The 16,740-nt window shown below is 48.7% G+C and overlaps 3 protein-coding genes across 9 annotated transcripts in view; 1 reads left to right on the top strand and 2 right to left on the bottom strand.

Moving 5' to 3' along the window:
* Positions 1-6,742, bottom strand: part of SEC31A (SEC31 homolog A, COPII coat complex component) — a 41,369-nt gene extending 34,627 nt beyond the window's left edge. For all 4 annotated transcript variants that reach the window (XM_027738527.2, XM_027738530.2, XM_027738532.2 and 1 more), the window contains exons 1-6: positions 6,654-6,742; positions 6,040-6,122; positions 5,383-5,506; positions 2,893-3,091; positions 1,508-1,603; positions 53-193 (exon numbers count right to left, since the gene is read on the bottom strand). In XM_027738527.2, coding sequence (XP_027594328.1) covers positions 53-193; positions 1,508-1,603; positions 2,893-3,091; positions 5,383-5,506; positions 6,040-6,118 — 639 coding nt within the window. In that variant the 5' untranslated portion in view covers positions 6,119-6,122; positions 6,654-6,742. The remainder of the gene's footprint in view (positions 1-52; positions 194-1,507; positions 1,604-2,892; positions 3,092-5,382; positions 5,507-6,039; positions 6,123-6,653) is intronic.
* An 854-nt stretch (positions 6,743-7,596) lies between these two features.
* Positions 7,597-13,591, top strand: THAP9 (THAP domain containing 9). Of its 2 annotated transcripts, none has more exons than XM_027738537.2 (5): positions 7,597-7,699; positions 7,788-7,983; positions 8,077-8,293; positions 8,932-9,082; positions 9,964-13,591. In XM_027738537.2, the coding sequence occupies exons 1-5, from the start codon at positions 7,620-7,622 to the stop codon at positions 11,912-11,914; spliced, it is 2,595 nt and encodes an 864-aa protein (XP_027594338.1). In that variant the 5' UTR covers positions 7,597-7,619; the 3' UTR covers positions 11,915-13,591. The 2 variants fall into 2 exon arrangements, with proteins under 2 accessions (XP_027594338.1, XP_027594339.1); XM_027738538.2 differs by having other exon boundaries at positions 8,932-9,123; positions 9,207-9,991.
* LIN54 (lin-54 DREAM MuvB core complex component) overlaps positions 13,477-16,740 on the bottom strand; it is a 44,097-nt gene continuing 40,833 nt past the window's right edge. For all 3 annotated transcript variants that reach the window (XM_027738544.2, XM_027738540.2, XM_027738543.2), the window contains one exon: positions 13,477-16,247. In XM_027738544.2, coding sequence (XP_027594345.1) covers positions 16,046-16,247 — 202 coding nt within the window. In that variant the 3' untranslated portion in view covers positions 13,477-16,045. The remainder of the gene's footprint in view (positions 16,248-16,740) is intronic.

Genomic DNA, 16,740 nt, shown 5'->3' with positions numbered 1-16,740 from the left:
CAACCCACACATCTCTGCCAGCACCTCTGCAGCTGCACAAGAGAAAACTCACCCGGTTATTGTGGTCACTGACTTTGATGATGGGCTCGTTCTTCCTGAGATCCCACACGGTGGCGCGGCCACTGGGGCTGGCGGATGCCAGGATGTGCTGGACTTGCCTGTTCCATGCGATGCAGCTGATGTCCTCAAGAGGCTGTTGCACAGAACAACAGCCTGTCACAACCTTTCCAAACTGAAGACTCAAACCCTGCTAGTTTCAGGACTTGATAAATGAGAAATCTGCTCAGAGACTGATCCCACATGCTGCGTGTTCTGGTTTCCTTTGTACACAAGCTGTAGGGTACAACTCCGGAAAAGCCTGGTTTATAACCTGCTGGCAGTTCTCTGCAAACTTATTTTCTGCTTTACACTATACGTTAGTTACTGAAACAAGACTAAGCACAGCTGTCTTCAAGAACGGAAATTACTCCATGGAAGTATATCAGGGTATATGAACTGCCATTTTGTCTTGTTTATTAGCTTTTGACTTAGCAAAAAAAAAAAAAAAAGTTTGCTTGGAGGAATTCTGTGGAGGTTTTTTATCTCCCCCCCCGCTTACTTTTCAGACCAAGAATTAAATGCAGTGTTAACCCAGTCCTTTTTGCCCTACTATTTCCAGCTATCATTAAGCATATGGACTAAAAGATGTCCCAGCCTAAAAAATGACTATTAGACATATAAAAAAAAAATATCTCTTACACGGATCTTTAAGGTGAGCATCCTCCCAAATGCCTACATGTTAATAAATGATTTGAACTAAACAAAGTAGCCAAACCCATAGAGTTTAAATTAAAAATCTTTAAACTGAAGATTACTTCTCATCCCGTTTGCTCACTTCGTTGTCTCCAAATTATCATACAGTAAGAAATCCATTTTCCAGTAACCACAAACTTCTTGTGCAATTTTGTAACAGCTACAAAAATGTACACGCATTGAAACAACTTCCTCCCATTCTTCTATTTCCTTCACAAGGCCCATAGCACAGAAGACTGTTGTTTTTCCCCACAGATCATCTTTAAGAGACATGGGCTAAACACTTGGCCTTGAGTATAGCAACTAAGCCACACCCTGAGACCCACAAAGACAACTGCAAAACCTACTGCCTCATCATCTGACTTCTCAGTAGCTGCTTTTTATCTTCCTCTTATTTTCCTCTATGTACCTTCATGATCTTCAAATTCATCCATGCAGTGAAACATGCAGAGGAAGACTAAGACATGTAATGGTTATGGATATTTGAAGAGTAGTATAACCTGAGAGACCTTAAGGACTGTAGCTAACCTTGCCAGAAATGTAGCTCACGGCTAATCACAATTAACTACTACCCAAATTAGACTCCAAAAGGCTTTCCCCCACCCCACTTGAGACAGGTTTTAAAACTGTAAGTTTCAATTAGCTCTCAATTTAATTGGCATACATATTTTTCACTAGCCTGCTCTGCAGAATTTAATAAATACAAATCTGGTACCTGTGTCTTCACTCCTGGTGTCATTGGCGTAGCAAAGTTGTTCAAGTCCCAGATATAGATTTCAGACTCATTAGCACCAGAGGCCACCAGATTAGTCTGTAAGACACAGTAATAGACATTAAGAGTATTTTCAGCATCAGCTTTCACAGTCTTAGCTGCTGGGAGGCATCAGATCTGCAGGACTCTGTCGACTTGCCCTGTCAGCTCAGGGTATAGCTTTTGGCTCACACAGAGCAGCTTAGGAAAAAAGGCAAGGTTTTTTGAGACTGCAGGTAAGATTGAGTTAATTAAAAAACATCCACACACTAAACTAGACTGGTATGCTAAGACCAAAATTCATGGAGTGCTCCTCCAGTGCACAGCAAACACTCAGGAAGGGGCTGCAGAGGCACAGCCACATGGGCAAGGGGAAAGGGGTGACACTTGCGTGAAGGGGCAGAGGAGGAAGCTGTGCTGCAGCCATGGCCAGCACAGAGCTTTGCTCCAGACAGAGTGTGGCATTTGTGCCTCTGGTGGACAGCACCCTGCTCACAGTGAGTGCAACCACCCAGGGCACTCCTGCACCTGGGATGCAAAAGTCCAGGCAGGGCAACATGAGCCAAGGGCACCAAGTGCCCTTTGACCACATGTCGTGGCTGATGACAAGCGAGTCTTGACTTCATAACAGGCAGAAAGGGAAAAGGAGCAATTCAGAGCAGATACAATGGACACAGGGCAGCCTTGCTGAAAGCAAGAGCGCAGGGACAGAAGTGTTATTTAGGGAAGGAATTCAACTCAGTTCTCACACAGCTGGTGGGGACCAGGAAAAACCACACTGTATCTAGAGGGAAGTAAATGCTCATTAGTGATGTGGGAAAGCTTGTTGGTTTTGAGAGCCCTTCTGCTAAAAAGGCCACGTGGCTGTGTTTTGCTGTCTCCTCTTTCCAAGCAACAATACTTAGAAGTCTTGAAGACGGATCCTACCTACTCCCCAGAGGAGATACCCAGAATCTGGTCTCTCCATAAGTATGAGTGAGAGCACATAATTACTTCCTGTGTGAAGAGAACAATACTGGCACAGTGCACAGAAGCTAAAAAAGGAGACTGGCTAAAGACACCACAGAAGGCCACCTCTACTTCACACATAAGCTGAGCTAAAAAGACTCCCTGAATTGGCAATGCAAACTGACAAAGGGAAGGAACAAAGCAGACACCTCAAACGCTTTCATACCCCATCCTGAAATGCCAGTAATAACAGGACAGGATTTCCCTACTAAATACAAACAGACATTCAAATGCTAAATTTAGTTCACGCTTTTCATGGGAGGGGAAGCAACAGAAACATTTTTTAGGTTACAAGTGAAGACAGGCCACTCCTCTATGATGAAGAACAGCAGAAAACCAACCTGGAACATGTTGACATCGAGGGCTCTTACTGGTCCCGTGTGCTTGTCTTTCTGGGCAATTATTACTTCGGTATCTCCATCTATGATTTTGGCTGGGTCATACAGGATGACATTTCCATTTTCACCCCCAGCAATCAGGACTCCAGAGACTCTCTCCCCCGAGGTCATGCTGTGCGGGCCCCAGATCAGCTTGTGGTACCTGTAAGGCACAGAGGACCCAGTCTACAACCATCCACCACCAGCTCCCCATAGAAGGATGAATTCCCTTTTTGCTCACCCCAGCTAAAGCCTCTTCTGCAAACAGATAGAGCAGGCATGTCAGAGAAAAGCACTGCCTGCATTTCTCCTTAAGGATGAGTCTCTGTACTTACAACTCCTTCCATCAGAAAGACATGTCCCATTCTGCTCGTTAACAAGAGGCAGGGTCACAACAGGAACAACCAATTACCTGGAAACTGATAACACCTCTAATCTCCTGGTTGCAAAAACAAGTAAGTGCACCCAGCTGCACATGATTTTGAGCTCACCTTTGCAAAACAATAGGAGTACTCAAAGTAAGGACTGTAAGCCCATCCAACTGCAGCCTGGAGAAAAACTTCTGCTATTTGCCAACAGCTTCACATAAGAGGGGAAAAAAAAAAAAAGGTGGAACTAGAAAAATTCTACATTCCTTCCCATATCTGTGCTTTTGGATGTGCAAGCACTTCATCTGCCACACCAGGGGCTCAGCAAGTGGTTTGCTCACATCACAGACACACCTCTTGGACCAGAGTCTATTTTCCAGGTTAAATCACAAGGAACTAAACACACTTCCAGAAATTAAGAATTTCTGCACCACTGTGTCCCTCTGTAAATACCCAAATTTCCTTCATCTCAGTGAACTTGCTACATAAGCAAAACAGCATTCCTGTGCATTTAGCCATGTAAGGAATGAATTTCTTCCAATAAAATGACATAGTTACCCATCAGCTCTTATGCAAACAGAAAGCAAACCCCACAGACCGGAAGGTGGCAAGGAGCTACTTTAGCATTCACTGTATTATTATTAATCTCTTTGTTATCTCTGGGAAGTCTTCAAGTAATTTCTTTTAATCACAGCAACTTCAGCAGGATAAAATACATCCTGCAGGAAGCTACACAAAGAGCATATGCTGGGTGAGAAATACTGTAACAGCCAAGTGCTGAGTCTCTCACTGTTCAGATTACAGTGGGGGTTCCCCAAAGAATGATGCTACAAAAGGAAATTGGTCTGTGATATCATACAGCCTCTTTCCCTGGGTATGATTTTTATACTTCTGCACCTAACCATGAAAGTTGAAGAGAAATGGAGCGACTGACAGGGTTGTCCAGGCACCACCAGCAAGACTGAACAAGACTTCAGATAATCCAAAATGAAGGTAGAAAACAGTAAGAAACAAAAAAGCTGAGTCAACTGTTCAACTACCTTCTTCTTGCCCTTTGCTCTTTCCAAGATAAAGCATGGTTCTACAAGAGCAGTGCAAAACTTTCCTTGGAAAGGATTTATCTTTTGTGGGTCTAATCACCAGGACATTTTCACTTGCTGCAAACCAAAATAAAGCCTGATGTATACACTGCTATCTTATCTTAAATAAAAAGACAAAAAAAAAACCCCTCGACCTCCTTTGTAATGCATTTTCTGGGGCAAAGTCAAATTTTGTGTTGCTCATCAAGGGAGGTACTTTCACAGGAGCGCTGCATCCCAGCTATAAGGAGGGTTCTTTGAAATTCAGTAAACAAGTAACAAGCCTCCAAGAATCTCAGTCATAGTTAAAACGGTAGAGCAATGAAATTCTAAAAGATCAAACATCTCATCCTGCTCCGAGCAGGTCAGTAGGACATGTTAACATCAGCTTTGCCCACCGTGCAGGGCATTAAACAGAGACCGTGGATGTTTCACCCACAAGGAGCAGTAGGCACCGGACCAGCTGCCAAAGAGCTGCCACAAACGCTGCTGAGATGGAAATTGGATGCTCTGATGCTAACAATGTCTCTCTGGATAAGCATACAGTAAGGAACTAAGCACTAAAGTGGAGCTGTACAGTCAAACTTGGCTTCCCAGCTGTGGGAATACATACGACATGACTCGATTTAGTTACGTTACAGGAGCCTCCCTGAAATGCCTAAATACAAACAGGATGGGGCAATAGGAAAAGTTAGTACTGCATTTTCACAATTTCACGTTTTCTTCTGTTCTCTTGTGAATCCCAGAGGCTCCACATACACACTCAAACCTTCCAGCCAATGTCAGATGTTTTAGATTTATGTCCGAGCATGAGCTGCTTGCAACCCCTTGCAGTCCAAGCTCACTGCCCTACAACATCAGTGGCACTCGTGTGCCTTCATCTTTCAGCGCTGAACTTCTGCTCCTGTCCTCAACAAATGCAGACACACCACATGAAGCGACCTTTCCACACACACCACGTACAACAGTTTCACAGATGTTACTTTTTCCTTAACAACACTGCCTACCTGTGGGAGGAGGAGAATGTGGCACAGGTCTTCATATCCAGTGAAGGATCTGATAAGTCCAACTCAAATATTTCTAGAGAAGCACTTGTGCTGAAGGTGGCGTCCAGCTGCTGAGCTGATGTACCTGCGAGGAAGCACGACTGGCAGTGAGAAAGCCACTGCACAAAGCACTGACTGCAAAAGCAGCACAAGGAGGGACATAAAAGCAACATCCTTGCAAAAAGGACCCCAAGACGGGGTTCAGGTTTCTGTTTCTGTTATTTAGATGCAGTGCTACATAACTCTTCTCCCCATGGTTCACCCTTCGGGTGTTTCTTAACCCATATCAGCAGGAAAAGCTTTGGGCAAGTACCTCTCTCTCCCTGACGATGCACAGAAGATGATCAAAGTTACAAACAAGCCACAGGTGACCAGCAGTTAGGATTGCTGTCACCTTTCCCTGGAAGAAGGAGGAGGATGGCTTGCTGTCACTTGCAGAATGCAAAGCATGTTTTCATGCTGGCACAACTGGAGAACTCTACTCAAGACACCACAACCTATACCCTGCTCCAGCCTCCAGGACACAAAGTAACTTCTACCACTTTCAATTAGGGCCACTCAATGGCAGCTACTGCACATAGCCAGAGGTTTGTCAGTCCATGCTTCCCAAAAACTCACCTGTGGCCAGGTAAATGGGGTGCTGCTGGGCAGGGCTCCATGCCTGCATGGCAGTACGATCTATTTCCTTCAGCTTCATTTTGCTAAAAAATAAAGACCGAGAAAAGTGATGCTTAAGTGGAGCATGGTGAGGCTGCACTGCCACGGATTCGGCTGCTGCACCAGGACTTGGCAGGAGCTGCCAGAGGGACTGTTCTCCTAAAGATATCCCACGGACAGGCACCTCAGCCATCCTCTCCAGAGCACACCCAGGGGGGAGGGGAGGAACAAGTCCCCGTCGGCAGAGTAACATCGACACGTAGGGGAAAGCGATGGTTGCTGGACATAACACAGGAAAACGTGGGGCAATCCCTCAACTGCTGCGAAAAACCCTCTTCCAGCAGCACCAAGGGATCCACCACCCTACAGCAGCTCTCTGCCTTGACCCACCAAACAAACCTGCTCCCGAGAAGACCCTCCCTGGACGCCCTGCCGCCAAACACCCTCAAGCAGCCCATTTTTGGGTCTTATTTCAACACCCCTCACCCTCGGGACTGGTACCCACGCCCCGCTTCCCACAGGAGCCGAAAGGGAAAAGGAGCGGAAAGCCGAGGTTCCCCCCCTGCCCGGCTCACCCCCGCGTCCCCGGCGCTCAGGCGCTCCCGGACCGCTCCAACGTGGCAGCCCCGGCGCCGCCCCCCGGCCGACACCGCCTTCCGGGCGCGCCCCGCGCCTTCCGGGCGGCGGCGACGGGGACGCGCCTTCCCGCGGCGGGAAGCGCCGGGAAGGGCCCGTGTGGTGGTGGTGGTGTGATGTGTGTGTGTGCATGGATAGGGATGTGCAGCCGCCTCCTTCCTCGGGGTTGTCCGCCGCGTCTCTCGGGGCAGGCGCAGCCATGGGCCCTGGGGGAGAGGGAGACAGGAGTTAGGGGATCTAGAGCAGCCGGAGAAGGGGGGGCGATGAGAAAGCGGGGAGCGGCGGCAGCGCGGGGGCTGCGGTGCCGCCTGTCCTCAGCTCCATGGCAGTAATCATGGCGTGCTCAGGATGTGAACAGCAGTGAGGCTCATCATCGGACAGGGGCGGGACGGGGGGCACAGCCCGAGGGAGAGACCAGCCGGCATCCACGGCCGGGGGGGCGGCAGCGCCGGACCCACCTCTCGCGGCAGCCGAGGCGCAGCAGCGCTGCCGCTCCCCGCCGCCGGGCTCCGCGGCCGCTGCGTGGGCACACGGCGTGGCCGGGGCGGGCGCAGCCCACGCCTGACTGGGCAGCGCTACCGGCACGGCGGTACAACGGGAATGGCGGGTAGTACGCCTGGCCCCGCTATATATATATAGGGGTGAGGAGCGCCGCTCCCATTGGCCCCGAGGATCGCCGCTCGCCACTGGCTGCGCCCGCCGAGGCCGCCGCTCCCGGTTGGCTCCCTTCCCTTCCCGGTCCCGCCCTCTGGACAGCGGGGACGCCGCCGCGTCCAATGGGACGGCGGTCCGCCGGCGTCGCCAGCCAATGCGGGAGTGGGCGGGCCGGGCGCGCGGGGCGGTGGCGGCCAACGGGCGGGCCAGCGCGGGGTGCGGGCGCGGCGGCGGCGAGCGCCGGTTCCGCCATGACGCGGAGCTGTTCCGCGCTGGGCTGCACCGCACGCGACACCGCGCGGAGCCGCGAGCGCGGCGTCTCCTTCCACCAGTGAGCGAGCGCCCCCTGCGCCCCGGCCGCGCTTCCCGCGCTTCCCGCCATCCCTCTTCCTCCATCCCTGTCTCTCTGTCTGCCGCAGGTTCCCGGTGGACGCCGCGCAGCGCCGCGCGTGGATCCGCGCCGTGAACCGCGTGGACCCGCAGAGCCGGCGGCCGTGGCGGCCTGGCCCCGGCGCCATCCTCTGCTCCCGACACTTCGCCGAGGGGGACTTCGAGCGCTTCGGGCTGCGGCGGAAGCTGCGGCGGGGGGCCGTGCCCTCCCGCTTCCTGCCCCCGGTGCGGTGCGGGCGGTACCGGCCGCGCTCCCCGCGCCCCCTCCCCGCGGGGTGTCCCCGTGTGCCGTGACCTTCCCTCTCCCTCCCCCACCAGGAGCCGCCGGGCGCCGGCCGGAGGAGGAAGAGGAGCAGGACCCGCGTGCGGGCGCTGAAGCAGCCGCTGCGCGGCCCCCCCGGCGGGGACCACAACTACAGCCTGCGGGGCCGCCCCACGGACACCCCGCGCACCGTGGCGAGCCTCCTCAGGATGCTGGTGAAGAAGCGGCAGCTTCCTGAGGAAATCGTGAGTTTGCTGCGGGCGCAGTTTTCAGGTACTGCAAGGGACGCTTGCTGAGGTAGACAGAGCGTGTGCTCGCTCCCTCATCCCGGTTTTGTGTCTTTGCTTGACTTTATGGTGCTGGTGATCCCCGACTGTTGGGCTCCTAGGACCTCCTAGCTTTGTGGTTTCTAAGTCCGGAATGCAGACACCAATCCTACAGAGAATTAAAGTCTCCCCCAAAAATCCAGTTGCTTGAGGCTGGGTGCAGCGTTCAGGTCAGACCTATAACCAAGGCTGTTAAATCAAACTATGCCACCATTCAGGTGTCACATGACTCAAGAATAGAGTGTATTTAACTAGGAAAACCTTGTCTTTTGTGCTGCCCAGAAGTGGCTTCTGTTAACACTGATGATCTAACCCGAAGAAGCCATTTCAAATCACAGAGTTCAGCTGTAAGATGCTGGCTTCTTACTTGCTATGTCAGTTTTTAAGCAGCACCCGTGTGTGAGATTCACAGTCTTTACTCAAAACTGCAGAATGACATTCACATCAGACTTCAGGACCGAGTGGTTCCAGAGGCCACACCCCATTGCCTTGTGTTCTGCAGTGTATTTGTATCACGCATCCCTCTGTTATGAGCCCTTTATTTGCTTCACTAAAGCTGATCTCTTGTGATTTCTTTTCGAGCAGATTTGCCTTTTGAGCTGCACAGCTGGAGGCAGATGGCAGAATACTCACCAGAAATGAGGCAATTTGCCTGTATTCTCCACCTCTACCATATTAAGGCCTATGATTATCTGCGGAAGATTTTTCCCCTCCCTCATCCCTGCAGCCTGACAAAGCAAGTTTTTACTCGTTCCTTCATTCTGAATGTATTTCCAGGTACTCGTGTAGGAATAGGTGTAACAGATCTGTCCCGAAGAGCAGTAATTCAACGGTAGTAATTTTCCCTGCTTTGTTTTTAGTAACAGGAGCAGAGTGGAAAGCAGATGTCAAGGAACACGGATAGCCCTCAGAGAGCTGGAATGTGTTCCTGCATGTGGGACACAGCATAAGAATAACACACCTGCACTATGTCCCAGGCTGCTTATCAGAATTTACTACCTGAAGTGCTGTCAGACCTGTCAACAAGAGGTTGTAATGACAGACAAAACAAAGCCTGAAGGAACTCTCCCCCTGCAGGTTTAGAGCCTCAGACTCCTGTAGGGCAGCTGGAGGATGCTCAAGGGATACACACGTTGTCCATGCCAGCCTGTGGGGGTTTTACGCAGCTTCCTCCAAGGAATCTTCTCACAGGGGTGGCAGGAGATAGTGGATAGGGTATAGTGTATTGGGAAGAGTAGCATTCCACATGGACTGCTGAGGGGTTCACATCTTCCAAACTGGATTACAGTGTCCGGTGTGGAGAAAGCCAGTTGGGAAGGAGAGCAGACAAGTGTTGCTGGCCCTGTACATAGCCTGATTTGCACTTCTGTGGTGTAATTTTTTTCCCCCTGTTATCATGAGATCTTATACAAGGTGCTTTCCTTGGCTTCCCATCACTAGGATGTGAGAAAACAAACTCGCACTACTAAGAAAGGCAGGGCTGCCAGTTTTACACTCTGTCAGCCTGCTCTGCAGTCCAGGCATGGCTGACCACATCCTGAGGGGTAAAAGGTGCTGACTGTTGCTTCAGCTTTCTCAGAATCAAGTCTCAGAATCACATCCTCCTTTTTTTTCCAGTTGGCTGTCTAATAACGAGGCTGCTGCAGGCTTCAGCAATGACATTTTTCTCCGGCTTCAGGAAAAGGTGGAGAGAGGGGATCAGGCCTACTGCTACTGTGCTGTGATGGTACAAGACATGTCCCTGCAGAAGCAGCAGGAGTGGGACCCACAGACCAGGCACCTGACAGGCTTTGTTGACCTGGGAGCAGGCATCCTTGATGCTGATGAGGCTCCGCTGGCCTCGGAAGCAATAATCCTCATGGCAGTCGGCATCTCCAGTCCCTGGACAGCTCCACTGGGCTACTTCTTTGTGAACAGCATGACCGGCCGCTTGCTTGCTCAGCTCTTTCATCAGACCATCAGTAAGCTGAATAACATTGGGATCACGGTCCTGGCTGTGACATCAGGTGCCTCTGCTCGCGGTGCTGAGACCGCCAGAGCTTTGGGGATCAGGATGGATCCCGAAAGGATTCGGTGCACTTTCCATCATCCGCCTGGTTCTGCTCACAGCATCACATACTTCTTTGATGTTTGTCACGCGCTTCAGCTGATAAGGAATGCTCTGCAGTGCTTCCAGAAAGTAGAGTGGCTCAGTGACACCATGTGGTGGCAGCATGTGGTGGAGCTGGCAGCTCTGCGGGAGCAGAGGGTGTTGGAGCCATGCAGTCCCTGCTCAGGCAGATCTGGGAGCAAAGAGAGTTACCACCTGAAGGTCAACTTTGCTACACTGTTGTTCAGCGAAGGTGTTGCCGATGCCCTAGAACACCTCCAGAAGCTGGGCCTGGCCTCATTTCAGAACTGCAGTGGCACTGTCAAGTTTGTGCGTTTGATGAGCTCTCTGTGCGATGTATTTTGTGGCAGAGGTCCCTATGGAAAGGGACTGAAGGTGCCTTTGCTGGCTGGAAATTACACCAAAATAAGCAACCTCTTCAATGAGGCCAAGAGCTTCTTTGTCACCTTAACAGACTCTGTGGGGAGATACATTATTAAGAGCAAACGCAAACTAGGATTTCTGAGTCTCTTGCTCAATGCTGAAAGCCTGAAGTGGCTTTACTCCAACTACATGTGTCCAGAAGGCACTCCTTCCCACCACCTCCAGACCTACGCCTTCAGCCTGGACCCACTGGAGCTGTTTCTCAGGGCCCTCCAGCAGGCCTGTGGCACCAGTGGGAGCCCCACCTGCACTGTGTTCCAGGCTGCTTATCACAAACTGCTGGCCAGCTGCAGCCTGTCACCAGGCTCACCACACGGCAGTGGCTCAGGCAACGTGAGCTCCTTGGACGCATCCCTGTCTCATAGCAGAGATCTGACCCTGGGCAGCATTCGTGCTCAGTATAACCCAGCTCGTGGGAGGGCACTGGCAACAAAGTACCCCTTCTGCGCAGGCCTCCTTTTGCACAGCTCCGCGCTGAGTAACGCGCTGACGGACCTGTCACTCCACGCATGGAGCGTCACCTGCGCCGCCAGCTTCGTGGCTGAGCAGTTGGCCTGGGACTTGCAATGCGAGGCTTGTCTCGCTTCCCTCTTTGACTCAGATGAGAGCAGGCTGAGGTGCAGGTCAGTGCTCTACGTAAAAAAGTTAGGCAGAGTGAGTCTGCCCTCGGCAAGCGTGCACTGCATAGCAAGCATTTCGGAACGAGTCCTAAAGCGGTACGGCAACGTAGGGGATGGCAACAAAAATACCAAGCTGTGGCATTCGTCTCTAGAACAGAAAGTCTTCCAGGAGCTTCTGGGAGAAAGGCCCCTCTTCCCCACCCTCACAAACCATTTATTTGATGGGGAGTTGAGCATCAACAACCACTACACAGTTTTACTAAAGAAAATAACAAGATGTTACTTAAACATGAGAACAAACCCTGCACAACACCTGAACTTGAAATACCCTTGTGGAAGGCACAGATTGAAAAGACATTTATTTCCATCACCACTGGGTAGCTGTCAGTCAAGCTGTACTCATGTGGCATCATGAGTACTCTGCTGTTCCAAGGATGGCTGTGCCCTGCTGAGGGGCTCAGCAATGGCTGGATCTAGGCAACACATGTCTTCCCATGATTCAGCCACCAAAACTGGTATTAAGCAGTGATGCGCTGGGCCATGGCAAAGCACCCGATTGGAGTCTGACTAAGCAAATCAAGGTTTATCTGATCCTGCAAAGCAGCCACACACTTCACGAAACTTGTGTGGCAGGTCAGGATGAGCAATGGTTGCTTAAGGTGCCTGGGACAGTGGTAGGAGACACTGCAGTGTCCCCTGGAGGTGCTGGGTGGCTCCATGCTGTGAGCGCTCTTGCCAGGAGAAAACTGATGCATATTCCATGTGGCTGGGAGAGATCACGTGTGCTGGCAATTTGATTTCACCAAAACAGATCTGCTTTATGAAAGCCACAGGCAAGAAAGCTTGAAGAGCTTTTACCTTAAAAGCAAAATAAAGATGTGAAAAGAAAGTGGCACAAGTTGTACCTGGGTGTGCTGTAGCAGGGCAAGCGTTTCAGGTCCCATTTCGTGGCCCCATCAGCTCACCTACGCAAACTCAACTGTGTCCTGCAGCCCAGGGCACAAGGGAGTCTCCTTTTGATGTTTCCACTGATGACTTGAGTCATAGCTTTGATGCCATCAAGTAGGACAGGCTTTTTCAGTTAATTCATTTCCATGGCAATTGAAACTGCCTCCAGCGCTTTACCAGGAATAACAAAGTTTGGCACGACTGCTACTAAATGGCCTCCCTTTACCGTGCAGAACAGCAGTTGCATCCATAGAGACAGAAGGCAACTAATTCCCACCAAACTTGCTGTTCAGTTACTTTCAAGCTTCATGATGGAGATGGGATGAAAAATGGTGATCCACCATGTCCTAGGGCAGGAATAATAATTAAAGGTGCCATTCTGCCTACCAGTGACTTGACGAAACTGTCCCTGGTTGGTTCGGGTTCTTCCTCCTCTCTTTAGTCCTAATCACACCGTGGGAGCAGAACTGCTGCACTCAATTCCTCAAGCTCTGGTTTGAGAGCTGCAGCACCACAGAACTTCATGCAATCACTGCTGGGAGGAACAATCCAAAACCTTTAGACTGTTTTTTTCCACTCCAATTACCTATGCAAAAAGCTCTGTTGAAGCCATCACTGTCATGGAGCCAATTCCAGCTACAACATACTTTGCAGAAAACTATTTCCCTTATATATATATATATATATATATATATATATATATATATATATACATGATTTTTAGGACAAGTGGAAAAATGCTGCCAAAATCCCAGTGCTAGATTGGTTGCAATCATATATTGTTGTAACACTCAGATTGCCTACACCTCCAGCCCCAATATGAGTAGTTATGGACTGGGATTGCTGTGCATGACAATACACCAGTAACCAAGGGATATTTATCTCTGGTAGAATTTGGTCTCATACTGAAAATGCAAGTCAGTACTTGCATCAGAAGTGGACCTAGTATTAACAATTTATTTTGATATTTCAGTGAAAAACCTTGCATATTTGTCAGTGCTGAAGAAAAGGAGTGCAAAAAAAATCGTATTTACAGAATAGTATAAATGTTTATTTTTTGTGATTTATCTGACTGTTTTATTTGTACAATATAGAAAAGTGTATTTTTTGAATAGGTCTTGTAAATATAAATTTAATTTTTCTACTTTCGGATGTAAACAGAACTATAAAATGAACCCTTGCCCCATTCCCAATTATTTTTATTTAACTGGATGAACTGGATGACTGTAAATCTTGTCCAGCAGTTTGATGCAAATGGCTAAGGAAGTACAAAAACCAATTCATACACTCTACACCAGGGAGAGAGGAATCCAAGCTTAATATTTGAGAAAGCTTGTTCAAAACAAAATAGAAGAACTAAGAGCATTTGATTGCACCTTCAAAGTCTTTACAAGCAAAATATTCTCCAGCAATGCCATCATACATAATTACAACTGTAATCTAAATTTCACAAGTGCTTTTGCACACTGTATATAAATACACATCACAAAAGGTGCAATTTAGAGTAGGACACGGAATATATACAAAATTAACATGGACTGAAGTCTAAACAAAAGGCATATTGCAATCTGTTCGAAAAATAACGTAAGTAGGTATTACTTTATTCACTTACACTAATTTACATTTATACAAATCTTACTGGACATACTATATTAGGTCACTAGAAATAAACAGAATATCCGCACTATCTACAGGTAAAGTTACTGCACTGATTTTTTTAGTAAATCCAAGTCCTAATCATGAGAAAAATGGCATTTACTTACACAAGAGGAGGATTCCCTTTTCAGAGATATGCACAAATATACTTGTTATTGATGCTCAGGGAGATGTTAATGGCTGGCAGAGCCCTTCAGACAGTGACTGGCAGGCCAAGCCCTGTCTGCAACAGCCACTCACTCAGTGGGCCCAGCACTGCTGCTGGATGCTTCCCAGGCCCTTTCATGCTTCCAAGGCATTTTGAGGAGGCACTGGTCAAGGGCCTTCTGCTCAGTGCACAGGGCTGTGAGGTGAAGCATCCTCCCATCCTATTTATTGCCTTCACACACATAGGCACATATCTCTGCTGCTGGTTTGCCTAGGCCCTCCTTTTCCCCAGCCTGGCCCTGCTAGAAAACCTGAAGAAAGAGCTCTGCTGCATTTCTCTGTATTTACAGTTTTAATAGAAGGAATACAAAATACCTTTTGGAAAAACATAGCTAGTTCAGGCTGCAGTGAGACAGGTAATAAAAACGCCTGCGATTAAACATGGTTAATGGATGTTCACGATAGGTAAGTAACCTACCAGGTTAATTTTGCAAATGTGTTCCACTATCAAAAATGTGATTTGAGATTGCCTGTAACAAATACTGAAAAAAATCCCCTGCCTTAGTCTATACCCAGCTATAGCTGATTGCCCCCCCATTTAGTGTAAAAGGATCTGTGTGTCTGTTTTTTGTAGCAATCCTGATTCTGTGCTAGTATATTCTCTGATCACAGCTCTCACAATTATTCTCAACAACTCTAAAAAAGCCCTTATGCCAAGAAAATTGCCAAGGCATAGAGAAGCAGCATCCTGAAGACCCACAGCCAGGCTGAACATGATCCGTACCTGCATTTGCAAGTCGATTCGGATGCAGATTGTCATCTCCCATGACTTCAGCTTCTCAGGCTTAAACAAATTCCAGGGCTACAGCTTGATCCTAGAAAACACAACGGACTGCACAGCCCTACTTCCAGTGAGGGATTAGGCTGCTGCAGGCCTCTGAAAAACCAATCTTCACCTAAGCAACAGCGTCCACCTGCTGCACACTTAGGTAACACTACGCTGGGCAGACAGTTTGGCATCATGGCATTGCTGCCACCTGGCATCACTTCTGAGAACAGGCCACTGTCTTAGCCTTCAAGTTCCAGCTTAAGAAACACCTGAGCTCTCAGCCACATTCCTATCAAAAGTTCCCATTAATTCCATTTGCCTCTAAACTCCTTGGGCCCCACTCCAGCCAGATTCTCCACAACTTGCTCAATGCTAAATCTGCAAGCAACCCCTCTGTATTATTGCCTAGGTATTTCACAGTGCTCCGTGCACTAAAGGAACATGCTGCGTCAGGTCCTAAATACAAGTACTACCTTCCATTTGAATGCTCATTTTTACATACTTCCTTTCAGAATTATCTTGGATACACTGGTACCTCCTTATTACAGGTCTGTCACCAAAAGCATGACCCAGCTGTTGACATCATCTGTGTTTTCCTGTATGCACAAAGTGATGCCAATTCATACACCGTAAATAATATATATTATAATAATTTATATATGCCCTTCAGACAATTATTCTGGGGGAAAGGGGAGAACACATCTAATTTTAAGAAATCCAGGGTAAAAGCTGTACATTGGGAAGAAAAATTGACCTTTAGGCATTGTCTTAAGTAGAAGAGGATTTAGCTAAGATTTAAAAGGCTCTACATCTTGTTATAAAAGATCTTGTTTCAATCTTACATGGGTCAATTTACAACAAGCACCAAATTAACAAATATTATTAAATCCTTTATGCTACACCAAAGTGTCCCTGTGCCTTAAGTGTTCTGTTTCAGTCCGCTTCGTTGCGGCTCATGTGCACGAGTCAGCAGTTCATGGCACAAGGGTCACCTTTGGACTTCCCTGCAGAGCTAATAACCCTCATCAAGCAGCGTCCAAACTCCTCCAGGATCATGCGCTCCGCTGCAGCTTTTGACTTGCCCGTCTTCTCCGCTTGCTCTGCCTGCGCGAGAAGGCATTCGCAGGTTGCATCGGCCACCTCCTTGGTTACAAATGTAAAGGGCAGCCTGAAACAAAGAAAGATCCCCTTAGTCTCTGCAAAAACACACAAGGCACCTAACTCTGGGGCAGGGCAACTTCTTAGTACAAGGGCTGGCGAGATTTCATTTGTCCCACTGCTTCCAAGAGCCTTTAGACAACCTACAGGGAGTGAATAAGCCCCAATTAACAACAGTCAAATGAACTGGTGGGCCTTTATCCTTTGGTGCCTGCCTCCATTGATGGACATTTTGGAACAGTCATTGAAATGCCCAGGTAGACAGAACCACTCTCCAGCTTTTACTACACGGGTGGCTCAAGGATTACATCCTCTCAGTAAATGGCACTTGTACTTCGTGCTTTCTGTGAGCACACAGGCAACGAAGACAAGACAATGCTTAGTTACAGCTAAGCTTGGCATGCCCCAGGTCCCACAGAAGGCAGGAACAAAAAAGCTCCATTCACCTGACTGCTCCTGCTTCTACAGCTTACACAGACAAGATTCAAAGATGACAGGGGCAT

This window comes from Pipra filicauda, unplaced genomic scaffold, assembly GCF_003945595.2.
Source record: "Pipra filicauda isolate LSUMZ 115617 unplaced genomic scaffold, ASM394559v2 scaffold8_size5757611_pilon, whole genome shotgun sequence".
Classification (NCBI taxonomy): Eukaryota; Metazoa; Chordata; class Aves; order Passeriformes; family Pipridae; genus Pipra; species Pipra filicauda.
The sequence above is the reverse complement of the archived record's forward strand: the minus strand, read 5'-3'. Positions and strand labels throughout refer to the sequence as shown.